The sequence below is a fragment of the Garra rufa genome, chromosome 22, assembly GCF_049309525.1.
Source record: "Garra rufa chromosome 22, GarRuf1.0, whole genome shotgun sequence".
Lineage (NCBI taxonomy): Eukaryota > Metazoa > Chordata > Actinopteri > Cypriniformes > Cyprinidae > Garra > Garra rufa.
Genome location: NC_133382.1, coordinates 7,960,696 through 7,985,085, shown reverse-complemented (window position 1 = coordinate 7,985,085; position 24,390 = coordinate 7,960,696). Strand labels below are relative to the sequence as shown.

Sequence of the window (24,390 nt, the reverse complement as noted above, 5' to 3'; positions counted from 1 at the left end):
AGTAGATTTGAACTCATCTTTCATGCACTAGTGGGTTCAAGTGTACTACAAGTGGTCACAAAAGAAATTGACAGAGATAATGTCACGTATTGGTCGTCTTGTCATCATTAACTCTTGCACTACACATCATGGACTTCATTCCCCACAAGCCACTGCACTAATCACTGCATTCACCTGCTTACCTGATTACCGCTCACAGCTGCACCTCATCACACTGACTGCATTTAAGCTTCTCACACACACAGCCACCTTGCGAAGTCTTATTGTTCCTCATGGTCGTAATTCTGAGCGTTTCTTCCCGTGTTTGTTTTCCCGTGTGTTTGATTCCTGGACTCCCTCCCGTGTTTGATTCTCGCTGCCAGCCCCGACCTTTCTGCCTGTTTTTGACCACGATTTCTGCCTGCCTCTTAGTGTTTGTTTGGTGTTTGTTTATTCTCATTAAATGCTGCAAATGGATCCGCACGTCTCTGACCCTCCTTGTGACAGATAATATGTTAAAAGCATATTTTAGTTTATATTCATGCTGTCCCAAAATAGCATATTTGAATACACTTAGATGTTCTTAAGATTATTTTAATAAGTACTAAAGAATAATTTTTAGCATATTAAGTACAAAATTAATGTGTGAAAATGGAGCATTAAGGAAGTTCACTTTTTTTCTGCCTGGGGTCTTCTTTTGAGTTCCACAGATGAAAGAAAGTAGGAAAGTTATAAATTTTGGAATATATGAGGATAATTGATGAATTTCGATCCCTGATGTTGTCCAAAACATGGACCACTAAATGACTGACTTCATATTTCCGATGGCTTGTCCCATTTTCAAATTATTTTAAAGACATAGTTCACCCAAAAAATTAAAATGCTGTCATTATTTAATTGACCTAATCTTGTTTCTAACCTAAATGCTCCTATTTTCTACAAGAATCTTTAGATCTTAGAAATAAAAACCAACAATTATAGTAACCATGAGTTATCATGGTCCAAAAAGCACCATAAATGTGGTCACCTTGTGATTTATATTCCAAGACTTTGAAGATTTTCATATGTAAACCAGACTGAAATTGAAGTCAGCTATAATTTGTATTATTCACTAAAATCCTTTTTTAGCATTCCATGGAGAAAAGAACAGCAGGAGTACTTTGGAACAATATAAAGGTGAATAAATAATGACAGAATATCCTTTTTATTTAAAGCTAAATTGTCAAATAACTTGGATGCCCCCAATATTAATACATTAGTAAATTAATAAAACATTGTACACTAATCTACACTTCAACAATCTATTTTATTGTTGGTGTGGGACAATGTGAGAGACACCTTCCAGGGGGTTAATATCATGTTGTTGGGGTCACTTGAACCCGCGGACATGAAAACATCCCACGGAAACACTGTTGTCGCACCAATGCAGTCTGTCTCGTTCATTCTTGATGACCATGAAAATAACTAAAAAACTCCATCAATTTTGAAACTGGAAAGGGTCTACTTTTATTTGTCTATAGTCATAACAACATAACTCTCTCTAACGTAGTAAGTCACGTCGAAAACAAATCGTTACCTTAGAATTATAAGGTTCTATCTGAATTCTGAGCACTTTTGAGATATTGAGCTTCAAAGTTTTTGCGTTCCTTTGACTTCTGTAGATAGAACCATTTTTGTTTAAAAAAAAATAGAAATAGAAACACCATAGAAACACCACATAATGTAAATAAGTGGTCACAGAATAAGAATATGTAAATAACTAAATTTTGAAAGAAATGGCAGATAGAACCTTATAATTCTAAGGTGACGAAATATTTTCTGATAAAGTAATCCGTATGTTTTCTATGCAAGTTCCACTTTTTCCTGACTAAACTCATCTCTAATGTAATAGAATAGCACTTTTCAAACAACATGTAGGTAAACGGCCACATCCCCCCGTAAAGAAACGTGAACATTTAAGTTAATCTTGGCTACTTTTCATTTCTGGAAGAAGACACATTGAGAGGAATAAGCCAGAGTTAACCTCAACACGAAAATTATAGTAACCTAATTATAGTAATTGTATTTTCAGTAACGGTTATGGCATTGTAAAGGGGGAAATAGTAATTTGTTAGACTACTCTTTACTGAAAAAAGTAATGCTGTTAATAACACTGTTTATTTATAATGCTGTTATTCCCATTACTACTAATAAACAGCTATATTGATTTCAATATGAGTCCATTTTTTTTTTTTCCAGTGAAAAGTCATCTTGTCTAAATCAAGAGAGAAATGTGCACAGATCAAGCACTGTTAACAACTGAAAATAGTCCAAAACAATGGATTTTAATTTGAGAAGATAACAGGGAATGAACTTTTTTTTATAGAATGATATTTTGGAAAGAAGCAATGGTTTAAAGTTACTTGCAAACACATAGCTTTTCATTTCACAAGACATTAATCGATGGACTACAGTTGTTTGGGTTATTTGTGGAATATTAGGATGTTTTTATCTGCTGTTTGGACTACTATTCTGACGGCACCCATTCACTGCATTGGTGAACAAAGTGATGTAATACTATATATTACTTCAATTCTATTCCAAAGAAGAAATTCATGAATGGCCTGAGGATGAGTACATTTTCAGCAAATTTTCATTTTTGAGTAAACTACTTCTTTAAAGTTATAGTTCACCTAAAAATAAAAATTCTGACAACATTATATACCATTCCGAACTTTAATTACTTTACTTTCTTTTTTCTGCAGAATGCCCCAGTTGAAAAACAAGTGCACTTTTTTAATTAACTTAGAGTGCTCTATTTTCATGCACAACTCAACATGCTAAATACATTTTTTTAGTACTTATATAATTGATTATTTTAAGAGTATCTACATGTATTCAAATATGCTATTTTAGGTCACCATGAATATGACCTAAAATGTGCTTTTAACATCTCTGTATTTAAAAAAAAAAAAAATGTATTACCACTTGTAGTAGAATTAAACCCATCTTTCAGTCGGTTCAAGTGTACTACAAGTGGTAACAAAATTAAAAAATGTTAAATACAAAGATAGTATGTTAAAAGCACATTTAGTTCATATTCATTCATTAATGGTTATAATAATAATAACGGAATAATAATAAACTATGCTAAGAAATTATGGAGCAGAGCTTACCTAAAAATGTATTTGTAGTTAAATCATTTTATAATCATTTACAATAAAATTGTGTTTATTTATTTGTTTTACAATCATTGGTTTTGTTTGTGTAACAGATATTTGCTCAAACATTGGTGTTTGCTAAGCTATAGATAATTATTTTACATTTAAAAATAAAGTGTTGTTATTTCTGTTCTCAATTTGTTTCAGTTTTTTAATTAAAAACACATCAAAAAAGTACCGATAAGAGTATCGTTAAAGTACCAAATCGATAAGCGGTATCAATAGAAGTAGTAATACCGTTAAAACCTTAACGATACCCATCCCTACTGATGCCTTGTCCCATTTTCCAACAATTTTAAAGGCAATTTTAAAGGCAACTAAAAATGTAAATGTTGTCATTATTTAATTGACCTAATCTTATTCCTAACTCAAATGCTCATATTTTCTCTTAGAATCCTAATATGCGTAGATACAAACCAACTAATATAGTGACCAAGAGTTGTCAATGTCCAAAAAGCACCATAATGTGGTCACCCTGTGATCTATATTCCAAGACTTTGAAGATTTTCATATGTGAACAAGACAAATTGAAGTCAGCTATTATTATTATTATTCACTAAAATCCTTCTTTAGCATTCCATGGAGAAATGAACAGCAGGAGTACTTTGGAACAACATGATACAAACCAATTAGAGACAAAAAACAAATGAGGCACTTTATGTTGCATTTTCACAACTCATTACCTGGAATTGGATCCATCACATAAAGTCAGATTTCCAGATGACTAACATGTTTTCTCACCATCGTTCACACATGTTGTGCTCCGCATAATTGAAACTTCAGACAATCTTATGCAATATCCCATGCTGGGTTTGTGGGGCACCGTATATTAATGCGGATGTAAATAAACTTCCCCCGGTGAGTATTCATGGGGTTGCTATGCAACCATCGGCATGCAGGGACAGTTTGTGGCAGTTTGGCGGAAGGCTGGTGAAGCTGTTACTTGCTGTTTTCTAGAGCACAGATCCGCTGCATCTGCGTCTTTCTAAAAGTAAATGTGACAAGTCATGCTCTCAGTGTTCAGATCTCACATGGCTAAGTATAGCTCAGTTTCATCATCGCTTCTGCCGTCTTCAGAGGGCATAAGGAGGGGGGCTTTTCCTGTTTGGATCACGCTGGAAATGTAGTGGGTCTCTTGCCAACTCCTCACCCTACGTAAGCAGGAAAGGAAGTCTTGCGCAAAATTATGTCATTATTTTACGTCACTGACGGTCATCCTCAAACATCTTTTATAATCCAGCACTACTCATCATTGGCTGGACTTCAGCGAATTCTAACAAAGCTTCAGTGTGTGACGCATGAAACCGCAATTGATGGCCCACAGATAAGTCTGATAACCAAACACTCTCCTTCGTCTAAAACAACAAGGTGGTTATTTTGTTGTCAGTTTACAAAAATTGTTATTGATTTGCTCAATGTACGGCACTTTGATTGTCTGGGAAAGTCTGCAACAATCTGAAATCTGTATCAAAGCCACTATTAGAAGTGGATCTAACTCAAATAAAATCATTTTATCAAGTCAGGGTTTCAAAGTCACTTGGTACAAAACAAGAAAATATACTCCTGAAGTGAACTGTACTGGCCTTAAATTAGATACAGATTAAAATAGCATTTAAAGCATCCACATTTCTTACCTAGCAAGATATAATTTTTTAAAAATCTGAAGAAAATACTATTTCAGTCTTTGTATTTCTAAATTTCATGTTTAATTCAATGCGTTACTTGCCATTTCTGATATTATTTGTGAAATCTACAAGCATTTTCTGAGTGAACATTGCATCAAAACCATTTTTCTTCCAGTGTACAATAAATAAATGGATGCATATCAAAATCCATATCAAAATTTTCAAGAAGCACCAGAAAAAAAGCTTGGCTGAATCTGTATGCCATCAACATCCATAGTGTTTCTGTCTAACTTGAAGGTTATTGTTATTGTTATTGTTATTAGTATTATTAATAATAATAATAAATTTGACATATATTTTCCTGTCTAGATGAAGATAAAACTCCAAACCAAAAAGAATTGTTCCAGAAGTGCCAGGAAAAATACAACACTTCAGGGAAAAGCTTTGACAAATCTGTATGTCACCAAAACCCTTAGTGTTTCTGTCAAACTTTGAGGTTTGTGGTTATTAATCTGATCTGCTTGCACAAAGGTTACATGCAGTAGATGAGACCCACAGGCTGGAGATTTATTGAGATCATAACCTTTCCCTACCACAACTCACTTAACCCCAGCAATCTGCTTGATGGGTTTTTCCATTTCCAATTGTGTTTTGTCAAAGACGGTCAGCTAAAAGGATTGACTTTTAAAGCTAAACCACGCTCACATACAGACTACCATGATATATGTATGTACTGTATATACACACCAAGCGAGGAAACATCAGGAAGACACACAAATTTTCTCACCAACAGGAAGTATAACTAGCTCACTGACTGTCAGTACTGGGGCCTCATTTATAAAACTTTCTCACGCACTGATTTGATCTTAGAGTGTTCGTACGATAAAATCCACGTCAAAGTACAGATTTATAAAAACCGTCTTTGACGTGGAAAAGTACTTATCTCCACGTCAGATTCCAGCTTGGCGTACGACTGTTTCCTTGTGGTAATGCCTGGTATTGCAGATAGTTCAGCCTCACTATAATTTGATTTCTTGCGCTCCTTTTTACTTGCCATTGTCACAGAGTTTTTGCTTTATGAATGAGCTCATTTTATATGTTAACTAATTAAGCAGGGGCGTTTCGACGGCGGAACATTCAGCTGCACACAATTCCACGATCATTTGTGATTTATAACCGAATGACTGGCGTTCGCATGGATTTCGTGGTACGTTCGTTTTCTCTGAATCACTCTTACGATCAAATCAGAAAAGTTCTTAGATAAAATCAAGGATGGTTTCTACGCAAGTCTTTATAAATGAGGCCCCTGGAGTATCAGAAGGTACAGTAGATTTTCCATCTCCACTTCTCTACACAAATGACTGAGATTTACAGATAACGCTGATTGGCCTAATATGCAACAATAATGAAACTCTTTATAGGAAGGAAGTGAAACACCTGGTGTCCCAATGCAGTCAAGAACTCACAATTGAATGCTCTAAAGACAGGAGAGATCTCGCTGATAACTATATCAATGTTTCTATTAAAATATAGTAACATTTCATGTCTTGAAGGAGACGTTCACGTTCAGAACAAAAATGTACAGATAATTTACTCACACCCTTTTCATCCAAGATGTTCATGTCTTTCTTTCTTCAGTCGTTAAGAAAATGTATGTTATCTTGTCCGGTTCTATGTGTACTCTGTATGGATCATGACAGTTAGGGAATGTCAAAAACCTCCTATCTCATTTTTTCATCCAACTTCAAAATCGCTCTGCATTGCTGTTTTACCTTTTTTGCCTACCCTAACTGTCTTGAACTGGAATACACAGAGTATACAGAGAGCTAGACAAGATGAGCATTTGAGGTTAAAAAGTACATAAACTGACAATTCTTATCTAGTTTTGCTAGATAAGAACCTTCTTCCTCTGTATGGGATCATTTAGAGCCCTTTATAGCTGCATTTAAACTGCATTTTGTAAGTTCAAACTCGCAAGCACCATAGAAGTCCACTATATAGAGAAACATCCTGAAATGTATTTCTCGAAAAACATAATTTTTGAGGAAAACATTCCAGGTTTTTCACTCTACCCTACCTTTTTGAACCAAAGAACTAAATGCACATGACCTTTTTAACATGATTATGTAATGCGTGAAGTCGTCCACGCGCATCACAAAAGTTGTGCGGTTAAAAAGTTCTTTTGTTACTTTTATTTTTAGAAAATGACCAATCGTTTCACTAGATAAGACTCTTATTCCTTGGCTGAGATTGTGTAAAGCCCTTTGAAGCTGCATTGAAACTGCAATTTGGACCTTCAATCCGTTGATCCCCATTGAAGTCCACTATATGAAGAAAAATCCTGGAATGTTTTCCTGAAAAACCTTCATTTCTTTTCAACTGAAGAAAGAAAGACATGAACATCTCGGATGACAGGGGTGAGTAAATAATCAGAAAATGTTATTCTGGAAGTGAACTAATCCTTTATTAATATTAAATTCAATTCAATTGTAAACTAGCAAAAGTAAAATACTACTAGTCAGACAACGCACCAACTAATCGATATGTCTACTCAAGTAACACCTTAGAACTTTCAAGAAGTTCACTGGCAGTGGTACAATGGCATTATTGATTCTGTCCTTAAAACAGTCTGATATGGATCCGCCATGGCACTGGATCCAAGAAGACTGAAAATCATCAGCTGCGATCTGCCCTCCCCTTCAGGACCTTTAACATCCAGGATGGGGGAATTCAGACAGCCCTCATGCCCTGATCACCACATCTTTCAGCTGGTGCCTTCTGTGAAGTCCTGCAGAACTATAAAAACACACTTCCAGACACAAAAACAACTTTTTTTCCACAAGCAGTGACTTTCATTGCTTCACCACTAAAACAGAACACTATAATACAAAGAGATAACAGACTTGACGCACATACTGTAGAGAGTATCACAAAACTAACACTGGATAACCAATATAAAGCCTCTAAATAAGTGGGTGAAGAACTGAATAGACAAAACTCACTTCACAAATCATTTTAGCTTTCCATATAATTGAACATCACTGGCCTATAGTTGACTGCAACCCATCTGTCAGATAACAGAGCTAAATTCTGCTTCTGTATATCTTTTATGTGAAGCTGAGCACAAGGAATCTGTAAGTGTTTTTCAGTAACAGCTGTCAGATTAATATGTTCCTAACCTATCATTTCTTCACTTGCCTCCCAGAGAATCCAGTGACCTGTTGCTTCAAACACTTAATTGCTTCACATTCAGACAGCTGTGCACCAAAGGGGTCTGTCTGAAGTTAATTCAGCATATTAATAAACATTAAGAGCTGGAAGAGACAAAGTGCGAATTGAATATCCATTATATTTTCAGCCATTTAACACTTGCCTTGTTGAACTACTAGAGCTTACTATAGAGGTCACCTAAAGGTGAACTGTTTTTCTTTCTGTACTTCTTGTTTTTAAACAGATTTCACAAACACTTATCTCACCTGCTATTGGACGGATAGTTCCACCCACACTCACGCTATTGGTTAAGTCACTGTTGCCAGGCTAGTCGGGATGTTCAAACAAATGCAGTGTTTTAAAAGTACTAAAGAAAAAGAATTACACTTTTTGGGAAAATCAACTTACAAAAGCGATGTATAATTGAGCATATTAAAGGAATAGTTCATCCAAAAGTTAAAATTTATTGAAAATTTACTCAGAGATGTAGATAAGTTTGTTTTTCATCAAATCAGATTTGGGGAAATTCAGCCTTACATCCCTTGCTCACCATTGGATTCTCTGCAGTGAAAGGATGCCATCAGAATGAGCGTCCAAACAGCTCACAATATTCAACTTTTTTAATAGAATAAGCAATATTATGTATAGAGGACTCATATTTTTCCAGTTTGATATTAAAAGCATGTTATTGATGAATTTGTTTCTTACAAACACGCAGCTTTTTGTTCCACATGACTTTAATTGGTAGATTGGAGTGGTGTGGATAACTTGTGGATTATTGTGACGTTTCTGTCAGCTGTTTGGACTCTCATTCTGACGGTACCCATTCACTGCAGAGGATCCATTGGTGAGCAAGTGATGTAATCCAAAATTTCTCCAAATCTGTTCTGATGGAGAAACAAACTCATCAAAATTTTAGATGGTCTGAGGGTGAGAACACATATCAGGGCATGCATATTATCGCTAAAAAAGCTTACTAAATACATTCATGAAGAGAACCAGAGTCAGTCTTAGGGGGTTTGGAATCAAATGAGAGGGCGGACACGAGGGCAAGGCAATAAATTAGAGGAAATTAGCATCTCTGTCGCCAGAGGCGCAACTAGCGAGACATATTCTACAGCTACAACAATACACCAGGAGGAGGTGAGCCGCCTGCCGAGTGTACATTACTGGGAGCAGACTGAAAGGTTTGGAGGTAAAGAGCATGCCTCCTGTGGTGACTGGCAGGGGTTAGTTTGGAGAGGCAAAAATGGTTCATGGGTGCAGTGCTGTGAAAAAACACCACAGTGAGTGGCTCCACTTAACAGAATGGTACATCTGCCTCACTTGAATGCCTATTCATAGCCATTCACAGGATATTTTCACTCAAGCACTTCTGTTTTTTGTAAATACCAAAACCCTACAGCGCCTAATGATGAACTTTAAACGTGACTGAAACATTTTGGAAGCAATCTTTCTCTTGGTTCATATCCAATGAGCCTAGTTTAAGGCTAACTCTGTGCTACCACCTAGTTGGCAACAGTTCTAAAATTAGTTTAATTTGTTTTACAGTCTTAAAAATAAAGGTTTCAAAGGGTGTTTTTGTAGTGATTTCATAGAAGAACCATTTTTGGTTCCCCAAAGAATTTTCCGTGAACAGTTCTGGAAAGAACCTTTTCTGCATTTGAAAGGTTCCATGGATGTTCAAGGTTCTTCATGGAACCATCGATGCCGTTAAAAAAACTCTATTTTGTGTATTGGCATGTGTGGTTCCATGAAGAACCTTTAACATCCATAGAATCTGTCCCTTTCCACAAAATGTTCTTTATAATGGAAAAAAAGGTTCTTTCAAGAGTTCAGAAAGGAAACTGTTCACTGAAAGGTTCCTTGTGAATCCCAAAATGGTTCTTCTATGGCATTGCTGTAAAAAAACCCTTTTGGAAACTTTATTTTTAAGAGAATATGTCCTTCCAGACACTCTACAATCAGCTCAGGAGACATCTTTAAGACTAGAAACCATCTTTTTAACAGTTTATATTTTTAAAGTGCAACTGGAGACCAATTCCACATGAGTGACACCAAAAAAAACAATTTTTTTTTCTTCAAGGTACACTTCACAATCAACTTCTGACTATTTTTCAGATAGGTTGTAAGTGAACTTTTAAATGCTTCCAGAGACTGCTGCAGCACAGAGGGAGGCTGTGCATTCACAAATTCCCTGTGGTGTCTAAAACCAAATATGTGGACGGATGATGGCTTGAATAAGTTGTGAACATGTCTACAACTTGTTCTCATACAATGCTGCAGCAAAACCTGTGACAGACCACACAGAAATATAAAATAATAAAAGAAGACAGAGATCTACCTTATGTCTGTGAAAAGATCCAAGGTGACCATGTTGAGACTTTGTTTACAAATAGTTATTTTATTTTTCTTTGAATAGAGACATGTATTACAGTTCATGTAAAAAGCTGAGAAAACGTCTCGGGTTACGTATGTAACCTTAGTTCCCTGAGGGAACGAGACGCCGCGTCAGGAACGCTATGGGGAACGCCATTGGCGGGCCGCACTCTGAACTGTGTATAACAACCAATGAAATGACGGGAGTGACGTCACAGGCGCGGTGACGTCATCGACCGGGAAGTATAAAACGCGTGCGTTTGAAGCCGGCGGCAGCTCTTTTTAGGAATGAAGCGAGCGCCGCAGGGTGCGGGAATTATGGTCCGAGACGCGGCGTCTCGTTCCCTCAGGGAACTAAGGTTACATACGTAACCCGAGACGTTCCCTTCCGGGAACTCGAGCCGCGTCAGGAACGCTATGGGGAACGAGACTACCAACGCCCCCATAATTTCCGAGCCCTGCGAGTGTCTGCTCAACCAGGGTGGAAAAAGAGAGAGCCCTTGTCTAGCATTACGCGGACAAGAAGGCCCTGTAGTCCTCGGCCCTCGGGCACACGAGGAATGGTAGTCTTCCTCTGTCTGGTCGCCAGCCAGAACGAGAGGTACTCCACGGCCCTCAGGCACACGCAGAGTCTTAGTCCTTTGTCTGGGAGTTAGCCAGAACAAGAGGGACCGAATGACCACTGTCTAGCACTCGGCGGACAGATGGTGTGGGAAGTCCTCGGTCCGCAGACCCACGAGGACGGTGAGCTCGACCTCAAGGCTCCTCGGCCCTCGGGCACACGAGGAGAGGGTGATCCTTTGTCTGGGGGTTCAGCCAGAACAAGAGGGATCCAAGGCTCGGCCTGGAGCTCCGCCAGGACGCGAGGGAATAAGCCATTGTCTAGCATTACGCGGACAAGAGGGCACTGCAATCCCCGGCCCTCGGGCTCACGGGGAAGACAGTAGGGGCCTCCGCCTGGTAGCCAGCCAGTGCATGAGGCACTCCTCGGCCTTCTGTGAAGGCAGACGAGGAGTCTTAGTCCTTGGTCTGGGGAAAGCCAGAAACCAGAGGGACCGGAGTACACTCGGTCTGATAGCATCCTGCGTCAGAACACGAGGAGAATTAAGCCATTGTCTAGCATTCCGCGGACAAGAGGGCTGTGCAGTTCTCGGCCCTCAGGCACACGAGAACCGTGACCTCTGCCTGGTTCGCCAGCCAGTGCGAGAGGTACTCCTCGGCCCTCGGGCTCACGAGGAGTCTTAGTCCTTTGTCTGGGGGTAACCAGAACAAGAGGGACCGGAAGCTCGGCCTGGTAAGCATACCGGGACGCGAGAGTATGAGCCTTTGTCTAGCATTACACGGACAAGAGGCTTTTAGGTCTGCTCCTCGGCCCTCAGGCTCGCGAGGATGCAGGGACACTCCTCGGCCCTCGGGCACACGAGGAGCGTCGTGGCGAAAACGACTTCTCTTCTTTCCGCAGAAAGAATGCGCCTTGAGAAGTCTCCTCCTGGCTAGGGAGGTGGCTAACCCTCTAGGCCTAGCGCACTAGGCCGAGAGTACAGCCGAGCCTGGAGCGGCTCTGAGGTCAAGCTCATAGTACCTGACGGATGTCAGGGGCGAGGACCAATTGTCAGGGGCGAGGACCAACCCGCAGCATTGCAGATGTCCTGGAGGGGGACACCTGCTGTCAGAGCTTTTGGAGGCAGGCAGCCTCAGAAGGAGTAAGTCTTGGCTCCCCATGGAGCTGGGAGACCAGAGGACTTGGAAGTAGTAGGAATGGCATCTGTGATCCATCTACTGATAGCTCTGAACGTGCCACATGCTTTCTTTGTGGCCGTATGTGCCCAGTGCGCATACTGGACAGATATACTTCCCATTGGTCGCACTCCAGGAATGGAGGTAATAGAGGCTTGAGACCCCTCAGGGTCTCAACCTGAGTGCACCACCGAGGAAACCATACCGACGAGCCACCACGAGGGGCGTGGTAGGCCAATAAGCCGCCACGAACACCCTCAGGATGGAGTGAGCTGGTTTTGTGGGTTTGCGAGGACTCAGTACTGTACCAACGGGCAGTAACTTGGTCTAGATGGTGTTCGTGACACCATGAAGCAAACAGTCACTTAAGGTTTCCTCGTGAAGGGAGCTCTGGATAGGAGCAGGGTCTCAACAACCTCGGTTGAGAGACCCTAGTCTATGAGTTGCGCCCCCCCCAGGGGCCATACTCATAACTTTCCACCTCTCCATGTGGGGGTAGCAGGCCGCGCCCCCAGCTTGAGAGGGAAGGTCCAAGGCCATGGTTGGACTAGCCGTGACGATGCCGGCATGCTCTTTCCAGAACTCCAGGGTGCACAGTGATCGGGAGAATGTGTACAGACGCAGCCTCAGCCACGTCTGTACTATGGCGTCCAGTCCGGGCGGACCTGGAGGCACTAAGGAGAACCAGAGAGAACCTTGCGATATCTATCGAGTCGCCAGAGGTCCCAACTTCTGAGTCTCCATGCTTCATTACTTCCTGATGAAGCCTCGATCTCCCGACCGTGGAGGAAACGTGTGACCAGGGGGCACTTGCCCACTGAGAGGCCACCTAGAGGGGCGTGGTAGGCACTTATGGCCGCCACGTATACCCTTAGAGTGGAGTGAGCTAGCCCTGCGGATAGGCGAGACTGTAGGAACTCCAGAACTGTACCGACCGGGCAGTTGACTGGGTCCAGGTGGCGCTCGCGGCACCATCTCGCGAATAAGTTCCACTTAAGGCCATACAGTTTCCTCGTAGAGGGAGCTCTGGATTGGAGAAGGGTCTCAACAACCTCGGTTGAGAGACCCGCTCCTATGAGTTGTGCCCCCTCAGGGGCCACACCCATAACCTCCACCTCTCTGGGTGGGGGTGGCATATTGCGCCCCCAGCCTGAGACAGGAGGTCCCTCCTGACGGGAATCTCCCACGGAGAGCCGTCTAGGAGAGATACCAGGTCCGAGAACCATACTCGTGCCGGCCAGTACGGGGCTACTAGTAGCAGCCGCACTTGAAACCGACGGACCCGTTCCAGAACTCCCGGGAGCAGAGCGATCAGGGGAAAGGCGTACAGACGCAGCCTCGGCCACGTCTGTGCCATGGCATCCAGCCCCAGTGGAGCTGGAGGAACTAGAGAGTACCAGAGGGGACAGTGCGATGTCTCTTGAGTCGCAAACAGGTCCACCTGTGCCTGGCCAAATGTTCTCCAGATCTGCTTCACCACCTCTGGGTGAAGCATCCATTCCCCGGGCCTCAGCCCCTGCCTGGCAGGACGTCTGCTCCCACGTCCAGAGATACTGGACTGCTCTCAGGGAGAGAAGTCTTTCCTTAAGACCATAGGAGAATCCGGTACGCCAGCTTATATAAGGGGCGTGAGCGGATACCTTTTGGAAGGAAACACTTCAGGGCGTGGAACACGGCTAGCATCTCTAGGCGATTTGTGTGCCAGGAGAGATGGAATTGCTCCACAGGCCTTGGGTTGAGCGGCCACTCATGACCGCCTCCCCATCCGGTGAGGGATGCGTCCGTCGCTAGCATGACGCGGCGACGAGGAGCTCCCAGAACCGGACCCTGAGAGAGAAACCAGGGTTTCTTCCACATGGCCAAGGCACGTAGGCAGCGCCGCGTGACCTTGATCTTGCGAAATGGGTTTCCCCTCGGGGAGAACCGCCTGGTTTGAGCCACCACTGAAGTGGTCTCATAAGCAGCAGTCCAAAAGGTATCACGTTGGAAGCGGCTGCCATAAGACCTAACAGTACTTGGGACTGTAGACAGTGGGTGACGGGCCTAGCTTGACCGCATTTACTGCAGTAAGGATCGACTCGAACCGAGCAGGTGACATTCGTGCCTGCATCGTGGTCGAATCCCAGACTACACCTAGATAAGTGATTTTTAGAAATCACACCCTTCTTGGTGTTGAGTCTCAACCCCAATTCTTTCATGAGAGCGAGAACAACACCTCGATGTTGAGCCGCTAATTATTCTGAGCTGGCCAGAATCGACCAGTCGAGTATGCGGATGTCCTGGAATCACGGAGGAGCCAGAGCAGCATCCACACACTTCGTGAAAGTTCGGGTGAGAGCTAGGCCGAAAGGAAGTACTCTGTATTGGTGAGCTTTGCCCCTGAAAGCGAGCCTGAGAAACTTCCTGTACTGACTTCCTGTTCCAGACCCTGCTCGGGGTTTACCCCGCTGAAAGGTGTCGGCTTGGCGCCGAACTGAATAGTGTAACCTTTCTCTACAGTACGCAGGACCCACTTTGAAACATTTGGCAGTAGTTTCCACGCTGCCAGAGAGTTTACTTAGGGTACCAGCCTCTCGAGACTGGTGTCTGGATTTACTCGAGGAACTAACTCGGAGACCTGTAACAGCAAGCTGGCAGGAAGCTCCTGAACTAGCTCTTCGAGAGACCCCCGCGGGGGCTGCGAACTCTCCAGGGCCGCTACGTTTCCGGGCGGAACAGCTAGAGGATGTTCGCGGGAGATAGCCGCGCCCTGTAACACTGGCAGGGTTAGCTGACTCATCTCCTGAGGGCCACGAAGGGGTCTGAAACCCGCACCCGGAGGTACGGTGCAAACCCCCTCGCGAGGGGCTGCCCTCAACGGCCCTGAGCCACAACCGTCAGGGCCGTTTAGGCGAGGACTTCCTGGATAGGAGGACGACCCTCAGGTCGAACCTCTTCTTTTTCTTGGAAGCCCCCGACTTAGAGCGTTGCTTTCCGGGTCCTCTAGGCATAGCCGGAGGAACGCGGGCGGCATCGCTCTGTTTCTGCGCCTCTGATGTGGAGAGCTGGTACACGGCTGGGGTTTAAATCTTTCCCGTCAGGAACCCCGACACGTGTTCATTTGCTCATCAAGCCTGAAGTTTTATTAGGCGGCCTGAAGAGCAAAGACGGAGCCTTCAGAAATGATGCCTAGACCGGGGAACAGAGGCTGATAGCGTCTGTTCAACCCGCGGCGTCATCTTTACTTTCTAGTTTTTCCCAGATCTAAAACTCAATGTAGATCGGGAAGGACAGAAAGCTCCGTTTGGAAGTGCTGACTTAGTCCGCAGGAAGCAAAACGTTTGCTTTTCTGCGGCTCATATCTCATTTAGCTAATGCACAGTCAGCACAACCACCAGCTCATCATACTGAGGCGATCAGGGGGGGCGGTTAAATACTTTTGACAACGCACCTTACATCAACCTCCTTGGAGGAAGATATGGAAAGCGTTGAAAACCTTTCCTGGAGGGAAGTAACCGCATTGCGGGCTTCCTCATCCAGAAAAAAAAAGGTTTACCGATCCACCAGATAGGAGAGGAGATAGGGTATTATTAAAACACCCGTCTCCAGTCCCTCTAATAGATCGAGCCGCGATCCCAGCGAGTGAAGCAACCGCTCCGCCTCGGCGGAAGCGGGGCCAGACCCGCGAGAAACGCTGGCGAAGGCTCCCTCCTCGAAGAGAGCCTTCTGTGGAGCACCCACAGTGGAGATTTTTACACTCACACTGTGGACAGTCAGCCTTTTCGAGGGCTGACTGTGCGTGCTCTACACTCAAGCAGACCACACATAGACTGTGTGTATCCCCACCAACAATGAAGCATTGGCAGGAAGGAACACACTATCTATGTGGCTGCTTGTACCGCCTAGTTTCGTAACACTTCTTTCCCCCATGGTTGCATTTTAAAGGTCATACTACTCAAATAAAAGCCGTGCAAACTGGCACGAAAAAACAGCAGTATGACCGAGACAGACACAGACACAGAGCGCTCTCGCTGAATGACAAAAGCTGCCGCCGGCTTCAAACGCACGCGTTTTATACTTCCCGGTCGATGACGTCACCGCGCCTGTGACGTCACTCCCGTCATTTCATTGGTTGTTATACACAGTTCAGAGTGCGGCCCGCCAATGGCGTTCCCCATAGCGTTCCTGACGCGGCTCGAGTTCCCGGAAGGGAACAATGTCTTTTACTCATATGTTTGTTCAGTTAAACATTTAGCATATAAGCATTGCATTTGTATATGTGAAGTACATACTAAGTATTCATATACGTTAATAATATGCAGCTTGAAGTAGTGCAGCGGGTTGCTGACACGGAAAATAAAGAGAGATATATTATGACATACGTGTAAGCGTCTGAAATCTTTTCCCCCGAACTTTCACTAACATATTTTGGTGCCGAAAAACCCGGGATAGTATCGTGGAATAAGAATCTCGGAGTTAGAAGAAAATTGGAAGTGAAAGTAAGATCAAAGAAGATGGCTGCGCAGTTAGAGCGTATGAAAAAGAAGAGGAAAACGATTCGCAGCTCGGCAACGAAGCTGCTAACTAATTTGGAAGAGGAGATTAACAACGAAGAACCAGACTGTGATAAACTGCGAGAGTTGCTTTCAATGTTATCCGTGAAGGAGGAAAGTTTAGTGGATCTTGACCGAGGCATTGAAAACGAAACTTCAACGGATGACTTGGAGGGTGAGATAACGAGCGCGCTGGAATATCAAGACCGCATCATCATGTGGAAATCCCGTGCAAAGAGACTGCTTGAGAGACGGCTCGAACAGGAAAGCGAACGGATAAGAAGTCCCGTAAATCACGAACGTTTGCCAGAAAAACGGTATGTCAAACTACCCAAATTAGTCATTGATAAGTTTACTGGGGAAGTCAGTAAATGGCAGGAGTTTTGGAGTCAGTATGAAGCCGCGATTCATTCTAATGAAACGCTGAGCAAGAAAGAAAAATTTGCTTATTTGAAAACGTACTTAGTTGACGCAGCAGCGAACGCAGTATCAGGTCTAACTCTAACAGACAGTAATTACGATGCAGCAATTGAATTACTACAGAACAGATTTGGAAGAAAGGATATTGTTATCAGTGCTCACATGTCTAAATTGCTGAATTTGACTCCTGTTAAGAGATCGTCAGACATAAGGGCTCTGAGAAGTTTATATGATGAGTGTGAAATTCAGATTCGGAGTTTGGAATCTCTGGGTGTTCCATGTGACACTTATGGCAGTCTTTTGTGTCCAGTATTGATGCAACTGATGCCAGAGGACGTCGCTTTAGCCTATACTCGTCAGTTGGATTCTGATGGAGAATGGAAAGTGCCTGACCTTATTCAGTTTCTGCAAAGGGAGGTGCAAAGTAGAGAAAGAGAGCTGCAACTTACCAGACCAGAAAGCGCAAAAAAGGACAAACAGTTCAATAATAGATGCTTTACCAAATCGGAGATGACTTATGAAACAAGACCCAAGAAATGGACAGTGTCTTCTGCAGCTGCCTTATACACAGCTAGTCATGCTTCTAAGGCGTGTGTATATTGTGAGAATCTGAATCATAAACCTGAAAATTGCTCTGAATACACAGTGGCTGCTAGAAAGGAAAGGCTGAAGAAGTTGGGAAGATGTTTTGTTTGTTTAGGGCCTAAACATATAGCAAAGTTCTGCAGGATCAAGGGAATTTTCTGCAGTAAGTGTGGACGTAAGCATCATCAGTCAATTTGTGAAGAAAACAACAAGCCGCTTGATGTTAACAAACACAGTGCGGAGGATAATGATGCTAGTACTGAAGCTGTAGTGTCATCAGTGTCTAGCACTGTACAGCCAGAAGCTGGAGGGCAAACGACTGTGCTGCTTCAGACAGTTAAGGTGTGGCTAGAAGGTCCAGCAGGAAGAAAATTAGTGCGTTGCCTGTTGGATGGAGGAAGCCAACGAAGCTTTGTGCAAAAGAGTCTAGTGAAAACACTAGAACTACCAGTGATAAAAAAAGAGACGTTGAATCTTCACACTTTTGGAGCTGAAGGCCCTGTAATTACAGAATACAGAAATGTGAAATTGGAACTTGAAAGTGTGTGGAATCCGAATCAAAGAATAGAAATCACAGCACTTGAAACTCCTCAAGTCTGTTCGGCTGTTATGAAAGTGCCTGGAGAACATGTGCATCAGAAGCTTGAAGCTAAAGGTTTGCAACTTGCAGATTTTGTATCGGAGGATACTAATGATTCTGAGCTTTCAGTGTTAATAGGAGCAGATTACTACTGGCAAGTAGTATCAGGAAAAGTCGAGAGATTAACTGAATCTCTTGTGGCCCTAGAAAGTATTTTTGGATGGGCAGTTCAAGGGCCAATTCCCATGTCTAGTGTAACAGACACGACTTGCATGCGAATTTGTTTAGAAGAAGATATGCAGATATCGAAACAGCTACGGGCCTTTTGGGAAGTAGAGTCCTTGGGCATACTGAACAAGACAAATGAAAGTCCAGAGAATTCAGATGCCGTACAACACTTTAATCAGACTGTAACCTTCAAGAAGGGACGTTATCAGGTGGAGTTACCCTGGAAACCAAATAAACCAGAACTACAGAACAATTTCAGGGTAGCTAAGAAAAGGTTTGAGAAGCTGCAGAAAAACCTAAAAGCTGACGTAACCTTTTACACAAAATACAGAGATGTAATAGAAGACTATGTGCAAGAAGGCATTTGTGAAGATGTTCCAAAGGAAAACTCACAAACAAGGAAAGCAGAAGCTGTTGAGTACTATCTACCACACCACGCCGTGATCAGAGAAGATAAAACAACAACAAAGTTAAGGGTGGTGTTTGATGCATCCTCACATGAGGAGGGGTGTCCATCATTGAATGACTGCTTGCTTACTGGACCGAACTTGAATCCTGATCTGTTAGATGTACTTATCAAGTTTCGACTACACAAAGTTGCATTTACTGCGGACATTTCAAAGGCATTTTTGCAGATTGCTCTGGCAGAAAAGGAAAAGGATGCTGTCAGATTTTTGTGGCTTCATGGTCCTCCAACTGACGACAAAGGAGTTGAGCTGCGCATTATGAGAATGTGTAGAGTGGTTTTTGGAGTTTCCCCAAGTCCAATCATGTTAGCTGCGACCATTAAGCATCATATTCAGAAAAAGGAGTCAGAACAACCGAAAGCAGTAAAAGCCTTGAGTGAGTCGCTCTATGTAGATGATTTAATTGTAAGTTCTCCTGATGTGGATGAGGCATATAATATCTCCACAGCTGCCAGAGACATCCTGCTAGAAGCGGGTATGAAACTGTGCAAATGGGTGACAAATTCAGCCGAACTAAAAACAAGATGGACGGAGAATGCAATGGAGCAAGACCTAGTACCAGATAGTAGTGGAAATGTACTAAAAGTATTAGGTTTAGTATGGAGACCAGAAAGAGATGATTTCGTGTTCGATTTCAAGCAACTGTTGAATATTGTGGAGGGCAAAGGAAACACCAAGAGAAATGTTTTACAAACATCGTTACGAATTTTTGACCCCATTGGATTTCTGACGCCCTTCACTGTAAGAGTGAAATGTCTTCTTCAAGAAATGTGGGAAAGAGGACTTGGCTGGGATGAACAGTTGCCTTCAGATTTGTCAAAGTTATGGACTCAATGGTGTTGTGAAGTGCCACAGCTCCGCTTAATTAACATACCAAGGTGGTACGGAATTGAGATTCAACCTAACGTTCATGAGCACAAGCTACACATATTTTGTGATGCTAGTGAAAAAGTATATGGTGCAGTTGCTTATCTGCAAGGAGAGAATGAAGGTGGAGAAACTGTAACCAGTTTTGTAGCCTCTAAAACAAGAGTTGCTCCATTAAAGAAGCTAACTTTACCACGTTTGGAGTTAATGGGAGCTTTAATTGGAGCTCGGATCGGAAATAATCTGCTTCGTCCCTTGAATATGGAGAAAACCCAAATATGCATGTGGACAGATTCACTAATTGTTTTACACTGGATCAAGAGTTCTGCACAAAGATGGAAGCCGTTTGTAGCTAATAGAGTAGCTGAAATTCAGAATCTCACGAACACAGAATCGTGGTCACATTGTGATGGGAAGAACAATCCAGCTGATTTAGCTACACGTGGAAAAAGTGTAGCAGACCTCGCACAGAACCGGATTTGGTGGTGGGGCCCAGAATCCTTTACTCACGCTTACTCAAAGGAACCTGAGGAAACCTGCCTTGCTGAAGTGAACACTGAGCTAAGATCCAAGTATCAGGTCACCGTACAATTTGGCGGTGTTGAACCAACAGAGCCTCTCTTGGATTTAGCAAAATACAGTAAGCTGAAAACAGTGTTGAGAATAACTGCATGGATAAAGAGATTCATAACAAATACCCGATCCAGATGTAAAATACAAGGCGAACTCTCAACAAATGAACTGATCGCAGCTGAGATATATTGGGTAAAGATAACTCAGGAACAGAGTTTCAGCAAAGAAATGCATTTACTTAAGTCAAGTCAAATGGTTGACAAAGATTCAAAGATTAAGGATTTGAACCCATTCATAGATGAGAATGGACTAATCTGCGTAGGTGGACGACTACAGCAATCCGAGTTCAGTTTTCGAGAACAACACCCATGGGTGCTTCCCACAAAATCAAGATACTCTGAATTGCTAGTTCAGAGTTATCATGAAAGAGTGATGCATTCAGGTGTAAGAGATACTCTAGTTCAGGTAAGAGAAAAATACTGGATTCTACGTGGTCGCCAGCTTGTGAAGTACATTTTAGGACGCTGTAAAATTTGCAAAAGATTGACAGCAAGACCAGCTCAGCAAATCACTGCTCCTCTGCCAAGGGGCAGAGTGACTGAAGCTTCCCCTTTTGAAGTAACAGGAGTAGATTTCGCAGGTCCATTGTATGTCAAATCGAACAATGTTTTTTAAAAAAAGGCGTACATTGCACTTTTCACGTGTGCTGTTACACGAGCAGTACATTTAGAATTAGTGTCAGACCAAACTACAGAGAAGTTTCTACTTGCTTTGAAAAGATTTATAGCAAGAAGAGGTGTGTGTAAAATAATTTACTCAGACAATGCAAAAACATTTAAAAGGGCGGATCAAGATCTGAAAGAACTGTGGAAATCCTTTAAAATTTCTGAGCTTACAGAATTCTTTGCTTCAAGATCCATTGTTTGGAAATTCATTGTAGAACGTGCTGCTTGGTGGGGAGGTTTTTGGGAGAGACTTGTTAGGTCAGTAAAAAATTGTTTGAAGAAAGTCCTAGGGAAAGCTTCTCTAAACTTTGAAGAGATGACAACTATTTTGACAGAAGTAGAAGCAGTTTTGAATTCTAGGCCACTTTCCTACTTACACAGTGAAGCAGATGAGCCCCAACCTTTGACGCCTTCACATTTCCTAATAGGAAAAAGACTAACATCTCTGCCACCAAAAGCTGTGGTCTCAGAGACCAGCTACTCAAACTTGACTAAAGAACATGCAAATCGACGATGGAAGTACCGACAGAAATTGCTGACTACCATCTGGAACCGTTGGCGAAAAGACTATTTAATGGATTTAAAGTCAGCGCATAAAAGTGATTCAGTAAAAGCTACCGTGTTAAAAGAAGGTGATGTTGTCTTAATTGGAGAGGACAGAGTACCACGTCAAACATGGAAAATGGGAACAATCGAGAAACTACATTCAGGAAGAGACGGCCTAGTACGCTCATGCAGTGTCCGTACTTCATCAGGCAATGTGTTAAGAAGACCTGTACAGTTAATATATCCCTTGGAATTAGTTTAAATAAACCACCCTAAAAAGAGAGTATGAACCTAGTTCATCGGGGGGGAGGATGTTGAGACTTTGTTTACAAATAGTTATTTTATTTTTCTTTGAATAGAGACATGTATTACAGTTCATGTAAAAAGCTGAGAAAACAATGTCTTTTACTCATATGTTTGTTCAGTTAAACATTTAGCATATAAGCATTGCATTTGTATATGTGAAGTACATACTAAGTATTCATATACGTTAATAATATGCAGCTTGAAGTAGTGCAGCGGGTTGCTGACACGGAAAATAAAGAGAGATATATTATGACATACGTGTAAGCGTCTGAAATCTTTTCCCCCGAACTTTCACTAACAGACCATAAAACTCACCATTTAAACCAGCCGCCTGGAGATGAAAAGCTAAATTGGAAGTGCATTAAATAAGGCTACGGTTATTACTCCTTGAGTTTAGTTGTAAGCCAGCGTTCAAACAGCATCAGCCCTATTTTAGAAAGCTAAACGTGGTTCTGCTGTCATGTTGTTTGGTTGTAAACTAGAGTGACAATCAAAATGTATAACTGAACAGACTCTAGTTTGGTGTGTGAACCTATGACGGGGTTTCCACTGCTACTCTCTACAGAAAATAATATGATTTGGGAGTTACTACATGAAGCATTTCCTTTCATAAGTCATTAACTTAACACATTGTAAAAAAAAATAAAAATGAAGTGGGCCTGTGAGAACTATTGCAAATTTTATCATCATAAAAATTTAATTTACATAAAGAGGAGGACAATTACATCCAAGTGGTAATTAATCTACACAGAGGAGAAACCAAACCCTAAAGTGAAGCTATAAACTGCATAATCATCTAGAAATTGGCATTAATGGTTTGTTGAAGAAACTTCAACATTCACAAAACCTTTCCATTGGACCCTTTTAAAAACTGTTCACAAAAAGGTTTATTGAGGAACCCAAATTAGCTATTCTATGGCAAAAGTCACTTGTATTGTAGGGTAAAATATGGTAAAATGGGCCTGGGTAAACTGAATTCACCCAATATACTGGTAAATAATACATGTAAATAATGCTAAATGGAAACAAACATAAAAATGCAGTTTCATGTATAATACAAATTATTTATTACCATAAAGTATTCAGTATCCAAAGTAAAGCAATATGTAATTCTGTGTTACACAGGTTTTTCCAAAGAATACTTTTTACCCGAGGTAAAATCAATGTAATGCACAGCCTCTTGTGGTTTACTGGCCTGTCTGTAAGTCATCTGTTACACTTGTAAAACACAGTAGAGTAAACAGCAAGGATACTTTCACATGACTTACCTTCCATGACATAGACCAGAGAGCCCACATCGCCCTCTTTGATGATACAACTTTCTTTATCATACTCCACAGGGTACATGCAGTCCACAATCTCCTGAATCTGAGACAGCTCCAGGTTCTTCATGAAGTCATTGTCAAGAATGGCCTCTTTGATCAGTTCTTTAGACCTATAGAGAACAAGAATAAAGGAAAAAACTTACTTTAAAATTAGGAGTGGACAATATGGCTAAAATATCATATCAATTTTTTTCAGGAACAATCATGATCCACAGTCTTATCACTAGGGGCCGATTATCAGCCTCGCCAATTATCAGTGGCATTTTTATGGTTATCGGTATCCGTCATCTTCAAAACCGATTTGCTGATAAAATAATTTAAAAGCATTTAAAGAAATTTTTTGTCAGGGCCTTAGATTTTCTTAATTTAGACATTCATTTTAATTATTACATTAGACATATATATATCGGTTCAAAATATCGGATGATATGGCAAAAATATCAAAAAATATTATAGAACATTTTTTTCAGAAGCAATCCCAATCCACAGTCTTATCATTAAGGGTCGATCAACTATCAGCCTGGCCGATTATCGGTGCCGATATTAAGCATTTTATGGCTATGGTTGTCGGTCATCTTCAGAATCAATTTGCTGATAAAATCATTTAAAAGCATTTAAAGAAAGGTTTTGTCAGAGGCCTTGCTTTTCTTAATTTTGACAGTAATTTGTATTTTACACCACCAGTACACTGCTGTTCAAATGTGTGGAATCAGTAAGACTTGTAATGTTTTTTTAAAGTATCTTATGCTTTGACTGCATTTATTTGATTAAAAACACTGAAAAAAACAATAATACTGCAAAATGTAATTACAATATAAAGTAATGGTTTCTATTTTAATATACATTAAAATATTTTTGATACAATATGATATTTCCATCAGCCATTACTCCAGTCTTCAGTGTCACATGATCCTTCAGAAATCATTCTAATATGCAGATTTATTATTAGAATTAGCAATGTTGGCAACAGTTGTGCTACCAAATATATTTTTGGAACCTGTGATAGTTTTTTCAGGATTATTTGATGAATAAAAAGTTCAAAAGAACAGCATTTATTCAAAATATAAATATTTTCTAACAATATCAGTCTCTTTTTTTTTCAATTT

The 24,390-nt window shown here is 41.6% G+C and overlaps 1 protein-coding gene across 1 annotated transcript in view; it reads right to left on the bottom strand.

Annotated features, from left to right (window-relative positions):
* LOC141298250 (cGMP-dependent protein kinase 1-like) overlaps window positions 1-24,390 on the bottom strand; it is a 269,682-nt gene that overhangs the window by 230,072 nt on the left and 15,220 nt on the right. The window contains exon 2 of the mRNA XM_073828761.1: window positions 23,228-23,394. Coding sequence (XP_073684862.1) covers window positions 23,228-23,394 — 167 coding nt within the window. The remainder of the gene's footprint in view (window positions 1-23,227; window positions 23,395-24,390) is intronic.